At 33.0% G+C, this 19,487-nt stretch overlaps 2 protein-coding genes, 1 long non-coding RNA gene and 2 pseudogenes across 6 annotated transcripts; 4 read left to right on the top strand and 1 right to left on the bottom strand.

The window, feature by feature from the left end:
- Positions 1 to 1,394: 1,394 nt before the first annotated feature.
- LOC146943670 (uncharacterized) lies at positions 1,395 to 2,132 on the bottom strand. Its single transcript, XM_085747727.1, has one exon. It carries the CDS (start codon positions 2,130 to 2,132, stop codon positions 1,395 to 1,397), a length of 738 nt encoding a protein of 245 aa, XP_085603853.1.
- Positions 2,133 to 8,255: 6,123 nt separating this feature from the next.
- Positions 8,256 to 8,603, top strand: LOC146943669 (uncharacterized). Its single transcript, XR_015025677.1, has 2 exons — positions 8,256 to 8,512; positions 8,545 to 8,603. It is a non-coding gene; the product is annotated as an uncharacterized LOC146943669 (long non-coding RNA).
- Positions 8,604 to 10,065: 1,462 nt separating this feature from the next.
- On the top strand, positions 10,066 to 11,742 carry LOC146943668 (putative cinnamyl alcohol dehydrogenase 1; annotated as a pseudogene). Its single transcript, XR_015025676.1, has 4 exons — positions 10,066 to 10,421; positions 10,859 to 10,976; positions 11,066 to 11,296; positions 11,463 to 11,742. The product of XR_015025676.1 is annotated as a putative cinnamyl alcohol dehydrogenase 1 (transcript).
- Positions 11,742 to 12,319, top strand: LOC146943667 (putative cinnamyl alcohol dehydrogenase 1 pseudogene; annotated as a pseudogene).
- Positions 12,320 to 15,983: 3,664 nt separating this feature from the next.
- LOC146943666 (putative cinnamyl alcohol dehydrogenase 1) lies at positions 15,984 to 18,810 on the top strand. Of its 3 annotated transcripts, none has more exons than XM_085741945.1 (7): positions 15,984 to 16,019; positions 16,392 to 16,487; positions 16,947 to 17,060; positions 17,150 to 17,380; positions 17,544 to 17,829; positions 17,948 to 18,098; positions 18,198 to 18,810. In XM_085741945.1, exons 2-7 carry the CDS (start codon positions 16,399 to 16,401, stop codon positions 18,392 to 18,394), a joined length of 1,068 nt encoding a protein of 355 aa, XP_085598071.1. In that variant the 5' UTR covers positions 15,984 to 16,019; positions 16,392 to 16,398; the 3' UTR covers positions 18,395 to 18,810. The 3 variants fall into 3 exon arrangements, with proteins under 3 accessions (XP_085598071.1, XP_085598068.1, XP_085598069.1); XM_085741942.1 differs by having other exon boundaries at positions 15,984 to 16,065; XM_085741943.1 differs by having other exon boundaries at positions 15,984 to 16,073.
- The last annotated feature ends 677 nt before the right edge of the window (positions 18,811 to 19,487 follow it).

The raw sequence follows: 19,487 nt of genomic DNA, 5'->3' as shown, positions 1-19,487 counted from the left end.
ACGTTTCGAATTGAGAGAGAGAGTAGCAAAAACGTGAAAATCCTGCGCGTGGGTAAATATTAATCCTGGGACAACATTGGAGTCCAGGAATCGTGGGGGACCCTGAAAGTAGTGAATAATGTGCATTTCTGTGACGTATGGGGAATTGACATGTGTGTTTTCTAAAACCGAGGGCGCTTATTTTTTCCTGCTTTAAGGTTTGAGCCAAAAGCGTTAAAAACGGTTCTTCATTTTCAGTTTCACTGTTGACAATTTTGTCCTTTTCATATAAGAAGATTAGTGGGGAATATTAATATAAATGAATTATTAAGTAGGGTATTACTATTTCGTCTGCTTTTCCAGAATGGAAATCATGATTTATTTTTAAGTATTAAAGTGCATGTTGCAGAGTCTATTTGAAGGTAGGTATTACTGGTGTGATAATCTCACTACATTGTGAGAATGATTGTGTGGATTTGGTACTACTTTATATAGTAAAAGCTTTAACCTATATTCAATATCAAGCTTTATGCCACTAATAGTAGTAATTACTGAAATGAAGGAACTTTTCTTTTACGGAATGGAAAAAAAAAAGGAAAAACTTCTTTAAATAACCTAAAAATCTAAAGTGATCATTAAGTAAAAGTATATTAACCTTGACAAACATCATGTAACATAATTTAGGGGAATGTTGAATCAATAATTAAGTATGCGGTCATGAGTTTAATCTTCGCTTAATGGACACATATGGAAAAGAGTATGTTGAAAAATGTCAATTCTTTATATAGATATATGGCTTAATGGTGTGTTTCGCCCCTGCAAATAGGCGGCGTTTAAAAATTGGTCCCTGTAATCGCTAATCCTGACATTTTACCCCTGCAATTGTTAATCATTTAAAATTTGGTCCTTTGACCAACTTAATCACTGCCACGTCACCAGATTAGCAAAAATGGCATGGGAAATGACGAAATTACCCCTGGCTTATTTTTTTTTTGTTTTTTTTTTCCTTAAAAAAAAATCAGTTTTTTCCCGAATTTTTTTTACGATTTTTTCCCTAAAATTTTTCAGTTTTAATTTTAACAATTTTTTTTCAAAATTTTTTTTGACTTTTAATTATTTTTTCAGATTTTTTTAATTTAAAAAAGAATTTTCAAAATTTTGAAGGAAAAAAAAAATTAGCCCAGGGTATTTTGGTCAATTCCCATGCCATTTTTGCCAATCTGGTGACGTGGCAGTGATTAAGTTGGTCAAAGGACCAAATTTTAAATGATTAACAATTGCAGGGGTAAAATGCCAGGATTAGCGATTACAGGGACCAATTTTTAAACGCCGCCTATTTGCAGGGACTAAAGACATCATTAAGCCTAGATATATTTAAAGGATTAATCTCTTTTTTTTTTTTTTAAGGAAAAAATTCATTGTTTTTCATTAGCTATCAGGTCTCTGATACATGACGGTACATCATCATAAACGTGGGAGCTAGCATGAGATGAGGCTACTCTAGCTAATTCATGAGCGACCCCATTGGCTTGCCTCCTATTGAACTCGACATGAGAGTTCTGAAAATTACAATCGAATAACTGCCTACAAGCCTGAATAATACAACCTAGTTCACTACTATCACCTAGGTTTGAATTAAAACGTTCAACAACAAACTTGAAATCCAAAACAAAATCAACGTTGTCATAATGAAGATCAGCCACCCATTGTAGTGCCGTGTGAAGTCCAACATCCTCGCCAACATCAACATCACAAAGAGGAGAGAAACAATATGTCTTAGCCATGACAAAATCACCCTGATCATCACAGATGCATATGCCAATACCTACCATATTCAGAGAGTCAGAAAAGGAGGCATCAATATTACATTTGTACCTACCATATACCGGTTTAGTCCACTTGATGACAGGACCATGAATAACACTATTCAGCTGAGCAAGGTTGTCTGCAGCTTTGTGTGATCTGACTTCTTGGGCGGTTCTCCAATCATCTAAGAGGTGTCTGGCCCGTTCAACAACCTGTAGACATGTTTCATTTTGTTGTTGCCACAATTTTAAATTCCTACGCTTCCACAAGCTCCACATGATCGTCACAAACAATTCTTTTTGCGCAGAAGGCAGCTGGTCAAGAAGAGAAAATATCAAAGCATCCATGTTATAATTCCGACGGAGAGTTCTATCAATTATATCCCATAAATTAACCTCCCGCCACGCTTACATCGCACCTGGACATTCTAACAAGACATGAATACTATCTTCATAGTTAGTTCCACACAAGACACAATCATTAGGACAATGAATACCACGACTACTTAGGCGTGCACGTGTAGGGTGATACATTGAGCATAAAAAACAGGCTTAATTGGTGACATTTATATGGGCATGTATTAATAAAACTAATCAAGCACAAGATGTACTTCTGCTCAGAAGCACAAGATGTACTTATAAACAAGCTTACACCATGCACAATAGGCGAAACAACACAAACACAAAGAACATAAGCCCACGCAAATACAAGCGACTGGAACCATGGACGGATGCACATGTATCCCATTGGAGCAGCTGCCCCGCATAAATTAACGACGATAGCTAGTAACAACAAATATATAAATTTTCTCTCTGCAGATCCCTTAACTATTAAAAATTTATTGATAGATCAAGATAAAGATTTCACAATTCCGTCTTAAAATTTCTCTTGGCAGTCTTTCCCTTCACGAGTCAAAATTTCCGGATTCGTCACCGCCTAAAACAAACATCCACAAACCAATAACAAATTAATGGACCCTCAACATCCACTAAATTAAACCATAGTTAGAACCTCAATACTTAGCTTTAAACGAAGATCAGTACAAAAATTTAATGAGTAGCATTGCAATCAAGATTCTAAAATGATATTTTGTCAACAAAAAAGAAAATACATCTTTCTCATTTGTCAAATAGACCGACTAAATGCAAGTCAACCAAATAAAACAAAGCTTCTCACAAAAATGTTTTCTGTCATGTCGCAACCAACATGATGGTTGAGCATGAATAAAGCTCAATTTACTAAAACACTACTAATATTTGCTTTCCATTTACTTTAAAATAGAGCATATAAAGCTGTTATTTGTTTTAATTCTGGCTTAGTTTTATGCTCTGTCTATGTTGTTTTATCAATGTGTAGTTTTTTTTTTTTTTTATGATTGAAAAATGTGTAGCTATTTTTTTTGGTTTACAAGTATATGTTATTCAATTAATTACTAACAGAATAGTTAATCTAAGCCACGGCTTTTAATGTTATAAGAGCTTCAAATTACATGAATCGCAATTTTTCATTCATGATTAGGCTTAAATATGTCTTTAGTCCCTGCACTTTCATCAGATTTTGGCATTGGTCCCTGCACTTTTTTTTTGTTTGGAATTGGTTCCTACACTTTGTAAAAATATTGGTATTGATCCCTCTGTTAACTTTCTGTTAAAAAAAAACACCAAACTATTGGGATTGGTTCCTGCACTTTGTAAAAATATTGGTATTGGTCCCTGCACTTTGCAGAAATATTGGTATTGGTGCCACGTGGCATGAAATGATTGGGCCACGTGGCACTCCGTTAGTTTTGTGTTTTTTTTTAACAGAAAGTTAACAGAGGGACCGATACCAATATTTTTACAAAGTGCAGGGACCAATGCCAAAATCTGATGAAAGTGCAGGGACCAATGACACATTTAAACCTCATGATTATTACCCACAAAGTCCAGAGAGAAAATCTTGTGTGGACCAAGACCAAAAATTTTGGTTTGGTCACACACAAAGAGAGAAGAGAGAAGAGAGAGAAGAGAAAAGAAAGAGAACATGTAGAAGAGAGAAAAGAAGAGAGAGAAGGAGAAAAACTTGTGTGTGTGACCAAACCAAAATTCTTGGTCATGGTCCACACAAGTGTTTCTCAAGTCCAGAAATACCATTAAATTTGATAAACTTATGCTTTGATTATCAAGAAATAAGAATATTTTATACTAGCTTTTTTTTGTTAAATATTACTACATTCTTCTCTAAATACAAGACTATCTTAAGTTGTTTATTTGTCTCTTTTATAATACTCATTCAAATTTTCAAATCCATTAATTATTTCTTCACCACAATATTACCTTTATTTTTTTTGTGAAAGGAATACCCAAAAATAATATGGTAAATCTTTTTCTGCAATATATAATAAACACTACAATAATCCTCCGATATAGACAAAGTTCAAACCCAATGGGTAGCAAGTATTGCTCTAGGGTGTTATTTGGTATAGTTTGTAATTTATGGCTTTTGTTCTATTGTATTTAATTTATGGCTTTTGTTCTATTGTATTGGTAGGTAGAGTATAGCTTGCATTTCACCCCAACACATGGGTTTAGTACTATTAAAAAGTGTACCTTATAATGTTTATTAAAATTTCTAAAAATAATAAGGTACACATTTGATGATTTGAATCATATTCATATTAGACACCCATTATATAAGCCTGGTCTATCTATCTTATAGGAGTGTATATATATATATATATATATATATATATATATATATATATATATATATACTAGTTGGTTTTGCAAGTTGCCAAATGCCAAACAGGATCTGGCAAATGCAAGAAATCGAAAAACACAAGAAAGAAAGAATCAAACATCGTACACGTGATGAACAGGCAATTTGTGGAAAGACTGCCTCTCAGACTAACCACAGATATAACTATGTCCTTTCAAATTTGGTAACCTTTCTAAAATCGGAAATATCTTCTCCATAGTCATAATTTCTATTTATATCACAAAATCCATTGGTATTATTTTTAGAATTGTTAACGACACTCGATCACACTTTTATTGCTTAAAATCAATGTGAGTCATATCACTTTATGTGAAAACTATTTTTAAAGTGTGAGAATCATTAATTTTACTCAATAAAAAATAAGTGTTATAGAGTGTATTCTTAGAATCACTACCAAAATTGTTTTGATTAACAAGAATAGACAAATATTGTTTGCTTTCGTCTCTCTTGTGCTTCCTAGCAAATATATCATGCATTTTAAAAAAAGTTATATTTCTACACTCATTTTTTGGATAACTTTACGCAGGGTCGTTCCTATAAATCTAGAGGTTCGGCTCTGTAAGTGAAAAGAGGCCCGTAATAAAATAAAAACGTATTTTTTTTAAAAGAACAATGTTCTATTTAAATTTTTTAAAAGATAAATACAAGGTGTCGTATATATGCGATACAGCCAAAGATGAAAATCACTACCATATACATGAGGAACCTCAAACCATCCTCCCAAAAAAACATCCACCTAACATCAAAAGCAAGAGGACCCAATTCTAATAGGCCTAAAACAAAACAACGGACGAGAAAAAGGAAATCAAATCGGGGAAGAAGAAAAGGAAAGTCTGATTGAGTGATGGAACGCGTGGTATCTGAGAGAAAGAGAATAAGGAATTTTTGTTTTTAATGGGGTAGTACTTAGTAATATTACTGGGCTATAATTTTATTTTTGAGGCTCATACCTTGGGGAGGCCCAGCTCCATTGAGCTTCTTGCACACCCCAAGGTCTGGCCCTGACTTTACGGACAATTATTTATTTCCTCTTCTTTTGAGACGTAAAAATAAATAGAGATAGAGTGTGTGTGAGAGTGAGTTGTCCTAAAAATTATATATATATATATATATATATATATATATATATATATATCATTTCTTTATAAAAAAACCATGATCAAATGTGTAAATCGAAGCATAAAATATTTACCACAAGATTAAAGGTGTAATTATTGGAGCCCTCCAAAATTTTGGAAGGTTACAATATAGAGAACGAGGTTTTCTTTTTTTTTTTTTTTCGACCATTTTTATATTTTGCTTGAGCAAGTCTTTGGGAACTTATGCTCTTGATTGGTTGTAGCCCACGTGATAAAGATTTCATGTGTCCAATGAGGATATCTTGTTTCCTTAAACAATCAATGGACTTGTATTACATGTTCAAACCGTACTAAACCCCTAGTATTATTTAAGCAACGCGAGAATAAAGAAAGACGTAGGTACTACGTTTCCAACTAAGGAAAACCAGATGTCAATCATCAACACCCATTGATGAGTAGTATACCATAATTAGTCCAACAACCCAATGACATTTTACATATTAATTTAATATTTAGAAAAGACAAGTACTATGAATACTCTCTTTTTAACATCTAACACTTATTTTGTTTATCGAATGGAATTCATATGTGTATCACACATTGAAAATTGATTCCACATAAAGTGATGAGATCCATATGAATTTTATCAAATAAGAGAGTGAGTGTTAAAAAGAATGTGTGTCATGACATTTCTCTCTAACATATAATCTTATAAATTTCTTGCTGGTCGTGACATAAGGATATATGTTTAGAGTATAAGTATAAAAATTGACACACTAAATCAATGAAACAGCTTATTTTCCTTGCAACTATTTTATGCTTCTAGATTGAATTAGTGTTGAGTTATTCATACGCTCTCATCGCTCGTAAGTTAGTTAATGAAAGGATTCATCATTTTCATGTTTTTGCCGCTGTTTTGTATGATATTTAGCAGAAACTACGTAAGAACTTGAGTGTGGAGCTGCAACATTAAGATTGTTTATTCTCCGCCAATGAAGCTTGCTACTACTTTACTTGCAGATGATTTAATTTGAAAATCTCTTTCCATACGGAGTAGTTCTTTTCTGCTTGCTTTTTTCTATTATGTTACAAAAATTACGTATATATTATATTAAAAATCACGTTTATAAACAATGACCCTTTTGTCACTTGACTCACATAAGTATATGATCTTAAAAGAATGGCCAAATCATAGAATATTCTGATCTATAAGTTTATATTCCAATATGTTTTTGTTACAGAAAGAAATGAGTGGAAAACAAAAACGTAAAACGTAGCTTAATACAGTACCTTAATGGTCCCCATTATAAACCGTTAGATAAGACTTCACATTTCAAGATGCGATATGATAATGGTAAACAATTGTCAAAGGATTGTCCTTTATGGTTAAAGAATCAATTGCTTTTAATTTATGGGTTATTATAGTACGAGGATCTTTGCAAATTGTGATTTACTATTAATCAGAGCGCGTTTGCTGGAACAATTTGTAAAGTTCTTTGGATTTGCTTCCCCCTTCTTTGAGATCCTAAAAGGATACGTTAGGCTAAACTTTTCTTTACTCTTCACCTATCAATTATTACAATATAACGCTGGTACTCACCATTTTATATGTTATCCTTCCTTTCTATAAAAAAAAGAAAATAAAATAAAAAATGAACTAGTGTGGAGGACCACCTAGTGAGCTTTTTTGTATATTGACTATTCAACATGTACAGCTAAGATAGTACCTTTGGTATGCCTAGTTTAGCTTGATATAGCTCATGTTACATGCATGAACTTCACTTTCAGCTTGATCGTTCAGGTCATGCGAGTTTCACCTTCAATATGGCAACCTCTCTCAAGTTGTTGTCCAAGTAAATATTATGGTCCTCTTAGAAGTATCTCATAACATGCCACGTGTCGTGCACATACAAGTGACGTGAGTTGAGCATGCCCTAACTCCACGTGCTTTGTATGGACGAGATGAGCAAAGAAAGAGTAACTAGCTCCACGCGCTACAATACATGTATAGGCGAGTTATGTGGATCTCATAGGGTTAACCTAATAGGCCTATATATCCAAAGAAAGACCCATTATGTCAAGGAAGTGAGGATTATAAAAGGAGACACCTAGAAAGTAATAAGTGAGATTCGTTTTATCTTAAACAGTGTATTTTCATCTAAATGATTTTAAGACTACTATTTCAATTCATCCTAAGACATTTCAATAAACAACTCATATGTTTTAACTATCTTGCGACAAAAAACTCATTCTTCCTCATTCTTTTGAAATACCATCAATTTAATCCATGAAATATCAACATATCTTCAATTTAGGATTTTTAGAAGAGATAGCCTAAGTTGTAAAAATATATATTTTCTGTGCTACTCTTTATTATTTGATTTTTGGTGTCGTTGTCCAGGTGGTGTAGGTGGGATGATTTAGTTTTCTGTGCTATTAATTTTCTGATTGAATCATATTGCATGATTATGACGAATCCATTAACCATAGGCGTTTCTAATCATCCAAAGTATAACGTGAGTTACAACATACTTTGTTTGATGTAGATATGGGCTTGTAGCATATCTCACATTTTGCGATACGTAAACAAACTAGTGCTAGTAGTTGGTTTTGCAAGATTTTATTTACCTTTGACTTTATGTAGTAGGATGTTCTTTGTCATATCTTCCTGCCTGTCTGCGTAACTTGTTTTGCAAACTCTACTTGGGTCTGCTTCCTTGGAGGTTTCAAGTTTTTGCGCAGTTTCAATTTTAATATAGATCTTGATTTTTATCCAAAATATCAAACTTGAAATTTTGAGCATGGAATAGTAGAGATGTAATTGTTAGCATGAAGCTGTGTCTCATGAGGTTGCGACGGTACACAATTCAAATCCTTCGACTTTGGATGATGTGAAAGAAATTATTGTTTTTTTTTTAACAAGCTGAAAGAAATTATTGTTATTTTTTTAAGTAATGAAATTATCAAAGTTTTACTGCTCGAGAGTTTATCTCAACTTGTTTTACCTAGATAAATTCGACTCGTAAACTCGTACGAGTTTTCCTAAAATTAAAATTATATAAAATTTATTATACACGTGATATATGTAATCTAATATCAATATTGGAGATAGGTTAATAGTGCAAAGGGTCGTCCCTATGAAACTGGAGGCTCGGCTCTCATAGTAAAAATAGGTCCCTAATAAAAAAAACCCACAATTTTTTTAAAAGATTAATCTTCTATTTAAATTGAAAATAACACTCGTATAATGATTATTAGCCAACAAAATCAAAATTAGCAATTATTTTTATTAAAAACGTGTTTTTTAACTTAGAAATAGAAACATGGAACATGATTTTTTACTTAGAAATTGAAACATGAAACATGTTTAATTTTCTTTTTTGAGTGGGGATGGGGATATTGAGCAATAATTTTTTTCTTGAGGCCCATCACTTTGGGAGGCCCAGCTCGGTTGAGCTCTTTGCACTCCCCAAAGAACGGTCCTGGTGCAAACTATGACTTAATTATAAAGACAAAGTATATCAAACCACCTTAATAAAACATTATGTTCAACTTAGCAAATACAAAATTAACTCGCAAAATCATAAATTTTGTGTGTTGTGTTGTTCGTTTCAGAAGGTTTCAGAAGAAAGAAAAACAAGGTAAGACAAGAAAGTGATAATTGTAAAGGCAAAACAAGTACTTTAGGTTATCAGAAAATGGGCCCGGAAAAAAATGGTCCAAAACAAAAAAAAAATGTTTTTTAAGTGTTAACTTGTGAACTCATATGATTTTACCGAGGTTTATCGAGTTTACCACGTGTTAACTAGCTCAAACTCGTCAAACATTCTGATTTCAACTAAAACGGTTTTACATCTAAGTTAACACGATTTTGACACCTAAAAACATAAACTTGCCCGACTTTATGAGTTAACACTCGATTTGTGGAACACTAGAAATTATCCTTATTATTAGATAAATGAAAATATTTGTAAGTTTAAAACCGAACTAACTCCATAAAAATCACAGGTTGAACCAACTTAAACTGAAAGCTGCAAAATATTGTGTTTGGTTTGAATGTGTTTGAGCTAATTTTTCTCTCAATCGCGTTGTTCGATTTCCACTTTTTGTTTTGACACTTGAACCAAACCAAAATGCATGCTCGCTTAATTAATTAGGAGATTATTTATTAAACTAGTAACTCAACTTAAACACTTAAACACACAAAAAGTGAGCAAAGAGCTGTTTTGTTTTGTCAATCTTTTTCTATTTATTCAAAAACAAACACTCCTCTCAAACAAACAAAAAGTTAGCAAAGAGCTGTTTTGTTTTGTCAATCTTCTTCTATTTATTCAAAAACAAACACTCCTCTCAAACAAACAAAAAGTGTCAGCATAGCAAAGAGTTGTTTAGTTTGGTCTATCTTCTTCTCCGTCACTGTTATCCCTTACAAAGGTATGTGCCTCTCTATTCTCCTTACCAAATTCTCTCTTTATTTATATTATGATTTCTTATGTTCATTGTATTATGTTTCTCACTTTTTGTTTGTTTTGTATCAAAGAGTATCACACAATTGTGTACAAAAATGAAATGATTATCAGCTATGATATTGATTCTTTGGGCCTATATTATCCTTGCATGAATCCATAATTTGTTTGATCTATTAGAAATTAATTATATGAAATGAATTGAGGACTAATTAATTATGTTATTATGTTTGAGTAGAATAGCTATGAGTTCTGAAGGTGTTGGTGAAGATTGCCTTGCATGGGCAGCAAGAGATGCATCTGGTGTTCTGTCGCCTTACAGATTCAATCGAAGGTGTGTGTGTGTGTGTATATATATATATATATATATATATATATATATATATGTTACATTTACCTCTCATTCCCCTTTGCAGAATGATGCAACTCTTTTAGGAATTAATCTATCTATACTGTCGATGTAAAGGGTTTTTAGACTTGTCACTCAATCATAACCGCTTTATCATAACCGCTTCTAAAGTCACACACATGATTGCTTGTGATGTGTTGATAGTATAAAACTTTTTATTTACACTGACAGTGTATGAAAATTAAACTCATTTTATTTCAAGGCAACCTTACTACCGTAAGATACTAGTTATTGCAGTTCCTAGTTTGATGCTACACCTTCATATCAATTCAAATGTTCACGTATAAGAATGTATGAATTTATGTATGACTTTCTGGCCATGTTAAATAAATCCTGACAATATGATAATGGTGATTGCTAAGGGCTCTCGGGAGTGAAGATGTTTATGTTAAAATTACACACTGTGGCGTTTGTTATGCTGATGTAATTAATTATGGCAAGGAATAAACATGGGGATTCAAAGTATCCTGTTGTGCCGGGGTAAGTTGTGAGCTATTCTTGCTGTGTGTATGGTTGAGAATGTTATATACATAAGCCTACTTATCTGTGTTTTTCTTTTTTCTTATCAGACACGAGATTGCTGGGGTTGTGGCAAAGGTTGGTCCTAATGTCCAGCGTTTCAAGGTTGGTGACCATGTTGGAGTGGGGACTTACATCAACTCGTGCAGGGAATGTGAGTATTGTAATGATAGACTAGAAATTCATTGTGCCAAGGGATCAGTTTACACCTTTAATTGTGTTGATTATGATGGTACAATTACAAAAGGAGGATACTCGACTTCAATTGTAGTAAATGAAAGGTAAACTTAATAGAGGGCTTAGTTCTGATTATGTTTTATGAGTTTTTATGAGACCTTATCTTGCTGAAATTTATTATGAGCACTAAAAAAACTTCTTTGATTTCATAATGATGGAAGTTGTAATTTCAGTTCGTAACTTCTTTTATATTTGGTCTTGCATATGCAGGTATTGCTTCTTGATACCTAAAAGCTATCCTTTAGCTTCGGCAGGTCCTTTGCTTTGTGCTGGAATCACTGTTTATTCTCCCATGATGCGACATAATATGAATCAACCTGGTAGTCTCTTGGAGTGGTTGGTCTTGGTGGCCTCGGTCATATGGCAGTAAAATTTGGGAAGGCATTTGGTTTGCGTGTAACGGTTTTCAGCACTAGTATGTCAAAGAAAGAGGAGGCGCTGAGCTTTCTTGGTGCAGACCAATTTGTTGTTTCATCTAATCAAGAAGAGATGAGGGTAAGTATTATATGAACAATCTATACCATAGCATTTTCTTCGAACCATGAGGTGAATACTGATACCAATGACATGTACTTCTGTTTTTTTTATCTAAAGTAATGGTGACTTCTATGCAGGCGTTAGCTAAAACATTGGATTTTATAATTGACACGGCATCGGGTGATCACCCGTTTGATCCTTACATGTCACTTCTGAAGATATCTGGTGTTCTGGCCTTAGTTGGGTTCCCAAGTGAAGTCAAATTCAGCCCTGCAAGCCTTAATTTAGGTAATGTTGCATTTGAAGTATAGAAGTTTTGCTGGAATAACAACTCGTTCTTTGTACTGCTGGAACCCGAAATAATATCCTTCATTCATCTGTTTGCAGGATCAAGAACTGTTGCCGGAAGTGTTGCAGGTGGTACAAAAGAAATACAGGAGATGGTTGACTTCTGTGCTGCAAATGGGATTCACCCAGATATAGAACTGATTCCAATTGGGTACTCAAATGAAGCTCTTGAGAGGGTCGTAAATAAGGACGTGAAATATCGGTTTGTAATAGACATTGAAAACTCCCTCAAGTCGAATTAGAGAAATATGAAGTTGATTCTGAAGTTAGACATGGAAGAACTACCTTTTTAAATATTACACACCAAGAGAAATGTTCAGTATTCCATAATGATTGCCAGATATAGAGATCTCAAATTTCATATATCTAGTAATGCAAATAAAGCTCTTGAGAGGGTCATAGATATGGACATTAAGTATCAGTTTGTATTAATCTTTTAATTTAGACGAGTTCGGTTTCGAGAACAAACGAAGGCAGGCTTCACAGCCAACAGCTCAAAGAGCATTTATAGATATATTTAGGTTTGTAGTAGTCTAATGGATATTGAGAACTGAATAAAATAAAACTTGAGTAAGCTAGCATGAACTGTTTGGAAATGACTGTCTTGAGTATCAAACAAAACAACAGCCTTCTTTATCTTCTATGCTGGTGTTTATCTTATTTCTTGTATACCGGGGATGCAATCGCCATTCTATGGGGCAAAAGCCAATAATGATGGAAGATAAAACCATCAACTTAACTTCATTTTTCAGAAAGTAAAAAGTTAAAGATCAAATAAGTGAAGTCTTGATCATGGTCAACGTATGAAAATAGAACTGTCCATCAAATCGATGAGGTTATGATCGTTCAATCAACACACATTTGTAATGTAATTTCTAATGTGCACGAGTCACTTAGGTGGTTCTTTTAAAAAAAAAAAAAAAAGTCACTTAGGTGGCGAATTTTCATTTTTTAATTAGTTGTATCGCTCTCTCATAATCATATCAATAGTTATAAATTGTATATTTTTCTACAGCTGTCAAATAGTTGTTGATTTTTGGATGTTCAAATAACATTGCTTATTTTTAACATTAGATCTTATAATTCCACCAAATGTTTTGGTACACTCTCTTCACCAAATCTACTTCCTCTTCTTTCCTTACTCTCACCTTCTTCCTCCCCTTTACAACTTATGTTGTTCAACCTTCGAGACACAGTCACAAACTTTTCTTTTCAAGCGTCATGTTACTATTGCAGTCTATCTTGCTTTTCAAAATCCATCCGTGAAGCTATGCATTTTTTTTAAGGAATATAGCATTTTTATTATGCACTTCAGAACAAAAAAAAAAAACTGTAAGTACTAAGTAGTAGCTAGATAAATTATAGCAAAAGCATGCATGATTCTTGCATTTGCTGGAATGGAATGTTTGTCCCATCAACAATGTATATAACGAGTTCAGGTCAGGTTTCTATGGGTATGGTTTGGACACCAATTTGCTTTGCATGTGTAGATTATGGAAATTAAATGATAAAAACTATATGACAATGCTTATACCACTTGTGCACTATAAAATTGCCCCCCTCCCCCAAAACAAAAAAGAAATTGCTCATCAAATTGACAAAGGTTATAATTCAAGTTAATTATTAATGGTTTCCCCTTCTATTTATGCATCTTAATGGTATTTAGAGTTAATTGTTCATCATTGCAAATTAGTTAATTGTTGCAACTAATATACTCAAAGAGTTTGCCAAATTTTTTAAATTATGTGTCATCTTAAAAAAAAAAAATCGAACCAATGTGAACTGCATTGCTTTAATTTGGTTTAGTTTTTTTAAAAATCGATCGAATTAAGCCGAACGACATATTTTAGCTGTTCAATTGACTTTTTTTTAGGCCAAATAGTCAAGTAAATTCACTCTTTAACGTGAACAAATCGAGAATTTGAGATTCAAACTCATCTCCTTCGTACTCCAACGTTTGTCAAGTGAGTTATGCCTACATTAGGTTAAGATGATTTTAGGCTAAAAAAAAAAAGAGATGTGTTATTTGAAATAATATTTGGGTGATAATTTTTGGGACAACGATAGATGTGTATTGGGTTGGGATTTAGAAGGATTTTAAAAGACTTTTTGGTATAGAAAAATCTTAAGGTATTCAATCAAGATTTTAAAAGATTAGAAATAGGGGAATTAGTTACTTTAGTCTCTGAATGGGAAATGAGTAGTCACTTTAGTCCCTGAATGCAGAGAAATTGCAAAACAGTCCCTGAATGTAGACTTTGTTGGTCAATTTTAGGACTAAAGTGACTAATAGAGTCTACATTCAGGGACTAAATTGACTAACGGAGTCTGCATGCAGGGACTAAATTGACTAACAAGTCTACATTAAGGGACTATTTTGCAATTTATCTGCATTCAGGGACTAAAGTGACGTTTCCTTTCCAATTCAGGGACTAAAGTGACTAATCTCCCATTAGAAATAATTCCGGTGGTATTCAATTAGGATTTGAATGATTTTTTGAAGAGTCCACCAAAATCTAGTGGTATTCAATCAAGATTTTTTTACAACTTAAAAATTGTCTCTTGGTATTAAAAAAATGTATAGATTTCAATGGATTATTTGGTATAATGGATTTTGTGAGACTTTTTAGTTAAAATTTTTAAAACTAACAATCTCATACAAATACATGAGATTTCGTGAGACTCTTTCTACTCCCATTATATGTTCTTTCATTGTTTCTCCCACTTCACTCATCAACATGTGTTATTGTTGATATCATCCTTTATTTTATTTTATTTTTCTTTTCTTTTTCCGGAATTTCATTTTTTTTACTCAAAATCACGTTTACATGTTTATCACTAAGTTTTTTTTATACATTTTTTTAAAGATCATGTTTATATCCTTACATGTTCTTACATGTTTATACATTTTCAGTACGTTTTTATACATTTTCCTGTTCTTACATATTTATATTATTATCAGTACGTTTTTTTTTTAAAGAATAACTTTTGATTTTATTTAGTAACTATTATTATTATTATTATTACTACTTCTATTATTATTATTATTATTATTATTATATTAGTAGTCAATCTTATAATAGTAAATATATATATATATATATATATATATATATATATATATATATATATATATATATATATATAGGGTTTTGCTAGAAGACACATTTTATGAAGGTGTTTTTAAGCAAGTTATTCTATGAGCATTTGCTAAAAGACACCAACTAATTTTTATAAAGGTGTCTTTTAGCAAAGTTATAACTAAAAAGTGAAAATCACACCTTGAGGTGTGGGTTGCTAAAAGACACTTTATGGTAAAAAAATATATATCGTTAGTTGTTAAAAAAAGTTATTTCAAATTTGAAGTTTTAAATTGTCTTAAAAATATTATCAATTTATTGTTCAAACGGAACAACATGTATAAGAAGAAGATAATTTATGGTAGAATAGTTTAGATGTGAAAAAATATTATGAAACTAGAACCACTTTGTTATTGAAAAATTATATCGATTTTGTTTTTTATCATGCAAACCTTTGATTTTTTATTATCTTTAGTCATCCACTCTTGTAATTTTGTATTTTTGTGGTTATTTGATAGAGTCATTTCAAATCTTACGAATTTTCATAAAATACTTTCAAATCTTAAAAAATCTTTGAGTTAAAATCCCTCGAAATCTTAAAAGTCTTTTATAAAAATTTATACATTCCTGCACAATCTTTTAAAATCTTCAAGACTTTTTTTTACCAGAATAGTCTTTTAAAATCTCAATCCAATACATCCCCTAAAAGTAGATATTGACACAGAATCCAAAACAATAAAGAGAAAATTGTCATTAAAATTGTAAAAAAAAAAAAATCAACCCTTTGCACTTAGACACAAAACAGAAGTCACACTCACACCCTCTCAAACAAACAAAAAAGAGTCAGCAAAGAGAAGAGCTGGTTTGTTTTGTTTTGTCTATCTTCTAGTTCTACTAACTCCGTCACGGTACAAAGCTATGCGACTCTATTCTCCTTGCCAAACAATGAATGAATCAACTCTTTAGATTAAACCAACTAATCATTTCTTAATTACAATTGCAAACAGCTTCTTATTATTTTAATCGAATTTCAGAATTCTTGTATTTTGTTGCTGAATTTTTGTTTTGTCGGATCTATTCTATCATTTGTATGATTGTTTCATCTATAGCTATGATATTGATTTGGCTGCTACAATATCCTTGCATAAATCCATAATTTGTTTGATTTTTTAGAAATTAATTATATGAAATGAATTGAGGACTAATTAATTATGTTATTATAATGTTTGAGTAGAAGAGCTATGAGTTCTGAAAGTGTTGGTGAAGATTGCCTTGCATGGGCAGCAAGAGATGCATCTGGAGTTCTGTCGCCTTACAAATTCAATCGCAGGTATATTTGTTATGTACCTCTCATTCTGCTTTGTAGAATGGAGTAATTCTTTTAGGATTTAATTTTTATATATATACTGTCAGTGTAAAGGGTTTTTAGACTTGTCACTCAATCATAACCGTTAAGTCATTAGAAACATTTGACTTTTATCATAATCGCTTTTAAAGTCACACACATGCTTGGTAGTGATGTGTTGACAGTGTAAAACTTATACAATCAGTGTATGAAAGTTAAACTTCGAGTTTTAAGTAAAATCTCATTTTCCTTTTGTTTCAAGGCAACCTTGCTACCAAAAGTTACTGGTTATTGCAGTTCCTAGTTTGATGCTACACTTTCATATCATATCAATTCAAATGCCCACATATAAGAATGTATGCATTTATGTATGACTTGCTGGCCATGTTACATTTTTCCAAAAAAAAATTAAATCCTGACAATATGATAATGGTGATTGCTAAGGGAGCTCGGGAGTGAAGATGTTTATGTTAAAATTACACACTGTGGCGTTTGTTATGCTGATGTAATTTGGGCAAGGAATAAACATGGGGATTCAAAGTATCCTGTTGTGCCGGGGTAAGTTGTGAGCTATTCTTGCTGTGTGTATGGTTGAGAATGTTATATACATAAGCCTACTTATCTGTGTTTTTCTTTTTTCTTATCAGACACGAGATTGCTGGGGTTGTGGCAAAGGTTGGTCCTAATGTCCAGCATTTCAAAGTTGGTGACCATGTTGGAGTGGGTACTTACATCAACTCATGCAGGGAATGTGAGTATTGTAACGATCGATTAGAAGTTCATTGTGTGAAGGGATCAGTTTACACCTTTAATGGTGTTGATTATGATGGTACAATTACAAAAGGAGGATACTCCACTTCCATTGTAGTGCATGAAAGGTAAACTTAATAGATGGCTTGGTTCTGATTATGTTTTATGTGTTTTTATGAGACCTCTTGCTGAAATTTATTATAAGCACTAAAACAACTTCTTTGATTTCATAATAATGGAGGTTGTAATTTCAGTTCATAACTTCTTTTATATATGGTCTTGCATATGCAGGTATTGCTTCTTGATACCTAAAAGCTATCCTTTAGCTTCAGCAGGTCCTTTGCTTTGTGCTGGAATCACTGTTTATTCTCCCATGATGCGACATAATATGAATCAACCTGGTAAGTCTCTTGGAGTGGTTGGTCTTGGTGGCCTCGGTCATATGGCAGTAAAATTTGGGAAGGCATTTGGTTTGCGTGTAACGGTTTTCAGCACGAGCATTTCAAAGAAAGAGGAGGCGCTGAGCCTTCTTGGTGCAGACCAATTTGTTGTTTCATCTAATCAAGAAGAGATGAGGGTAAGTATTATATGAACCATCTATACCATAGCATTTTCTTCAAACCATGAAGAGAATACTGATACTGATGACATGTGCTTCTGTTTTTTTAACTAAACTGATGGTGACTTCTATGCAGGCGTTGGCTAAATCATTGGATTTTATAATTGACACGGCATCGGGTGATCACCCGTTTGATCCTTACATGACACTTCTGAAGATATCTGGTGTTCTGGTCTTAGTTGGGTTCCCAAGTGAAGTCAAATTCAGCCCTGCAAGCCTTAACTTAGGTAATGTTGCATTTGAAGTATAGAAGTTTTGTTTGAATAACAACTCGTTCTTTATATCGCTGGAACCAGAAGTAATATCCTTCATTCATCTGTTTTCAGGATCAAGAACTGTTGCCGGAAGTGTTGCAGGTGGTACAAAAGAAATACAGGAGATGGTCGACTTCTGTGCTGCAAATGGGATTCACCCAGAAATAGAACTGATTCCAATTGGGTACTCAAATGAAGCTCTTGAGAGGGTCGTAAATAAGGACGTGAAATATCGGTTTGTAATAGACATTGAAAATTCCCTCAAGTAGAATTAGAGAAATATGAAGTTGATTCTGAAGTTAGGCATGGAAGGACTACCTTTTTAGATATTACACACCAGCAGCAAAGAGAAATGTTCAGTGTTCCATAATGATTGCCAGATATAGAGATGATTCAAAAAAAATTCATATATCCAGTAATGCAAATAAAGCTCTTGACAGGGTCATAGATAGGGACATTTAGTATCAGTCTGTATTAGTCTTTTAATTTAGACGAGTTTCGAGAACAAACTAAGGCATGCTTCACAGCCAATAGCTCAAAGAGCATATATATATATATATATATATATATATAGGTTTGTAGTAGTCTAATAGACATTGAGAACTGAATAAAATAAAACTTGAGTAAGCTAGGATGAAATGTTTGGAAATGACTCAGACAAAACAATAGGCTCTTTTTTGTCTTCTATGCTGGTGTTTCTCTTATTTCTAGTATACTGGGGATGCAATCGCCATTCTATGGGGCAAAAGGCAATAATGATGGTGGATCAAACCATCAACTTAACTTCATTTTTCAAAAAGTTAAAGGTCAAATAAGTGAAGTCCTGATCATGATTCATGGTCAATGGATGGAAATAGAACCGTCCATCAAATCGATGAAGGTTATGATCGTTCAATCAACACATGCATGCACCAAGTCATACATTTTTTAGGTGGTTCTTTCAAAAAAGGTCACTTAGGTGGTGTACCATTTTTTTAAGGGCAAATTATAACAACCTCCCCTAAGTTATGGCTAAATACAACAAACCTCCCCTCTATTTTCAAAACCATCATATACCTCCCCTCAGTTACATTCCGTTAACTCTGTTAGAATTTAGAAATCAGCATAATTAGGTCATGCGACCTTTGCGTTTCCTCTCTCTCAAAACCGCAAAAAATATGGGATTCTACTACTGATCTACCTCCTTCTCTCCATAGTTGTTCATCTTCACCCTCACTTGTATCTCCGGTCATCCTCCTTCATCACTCACTACTAACCACTGTTTTTGTGTGTTCTCTCTATCGCTGTCGTCGTCGCTCTCAACGGTAATTGTGGCATCGTTCTTTCTTGTTTCTGGTGTGTTGTTTTCGCTAACCATTATTT

Source organism: Medicago sativa, chromosome 2 (genome assembly GCF_051527215.1).
Source record: "Medicago sativa cultivar Bolivia chromosome 2, Bolivia_mono, whole genome shotgun sequence".
NCBI classification, from domain to species: domain Eukaryota; kingdom Viridiplantae; phylum Streptophyta; class Magnoliopsida; order Fabales; family Fabaceae; genus Medicago; species Medicago sativa.
The sequence above is the reverse complement of the archived record's forward strand: the minus strand, read 5'-3'. Positions and strand labels throughout refer to the sequence as shown.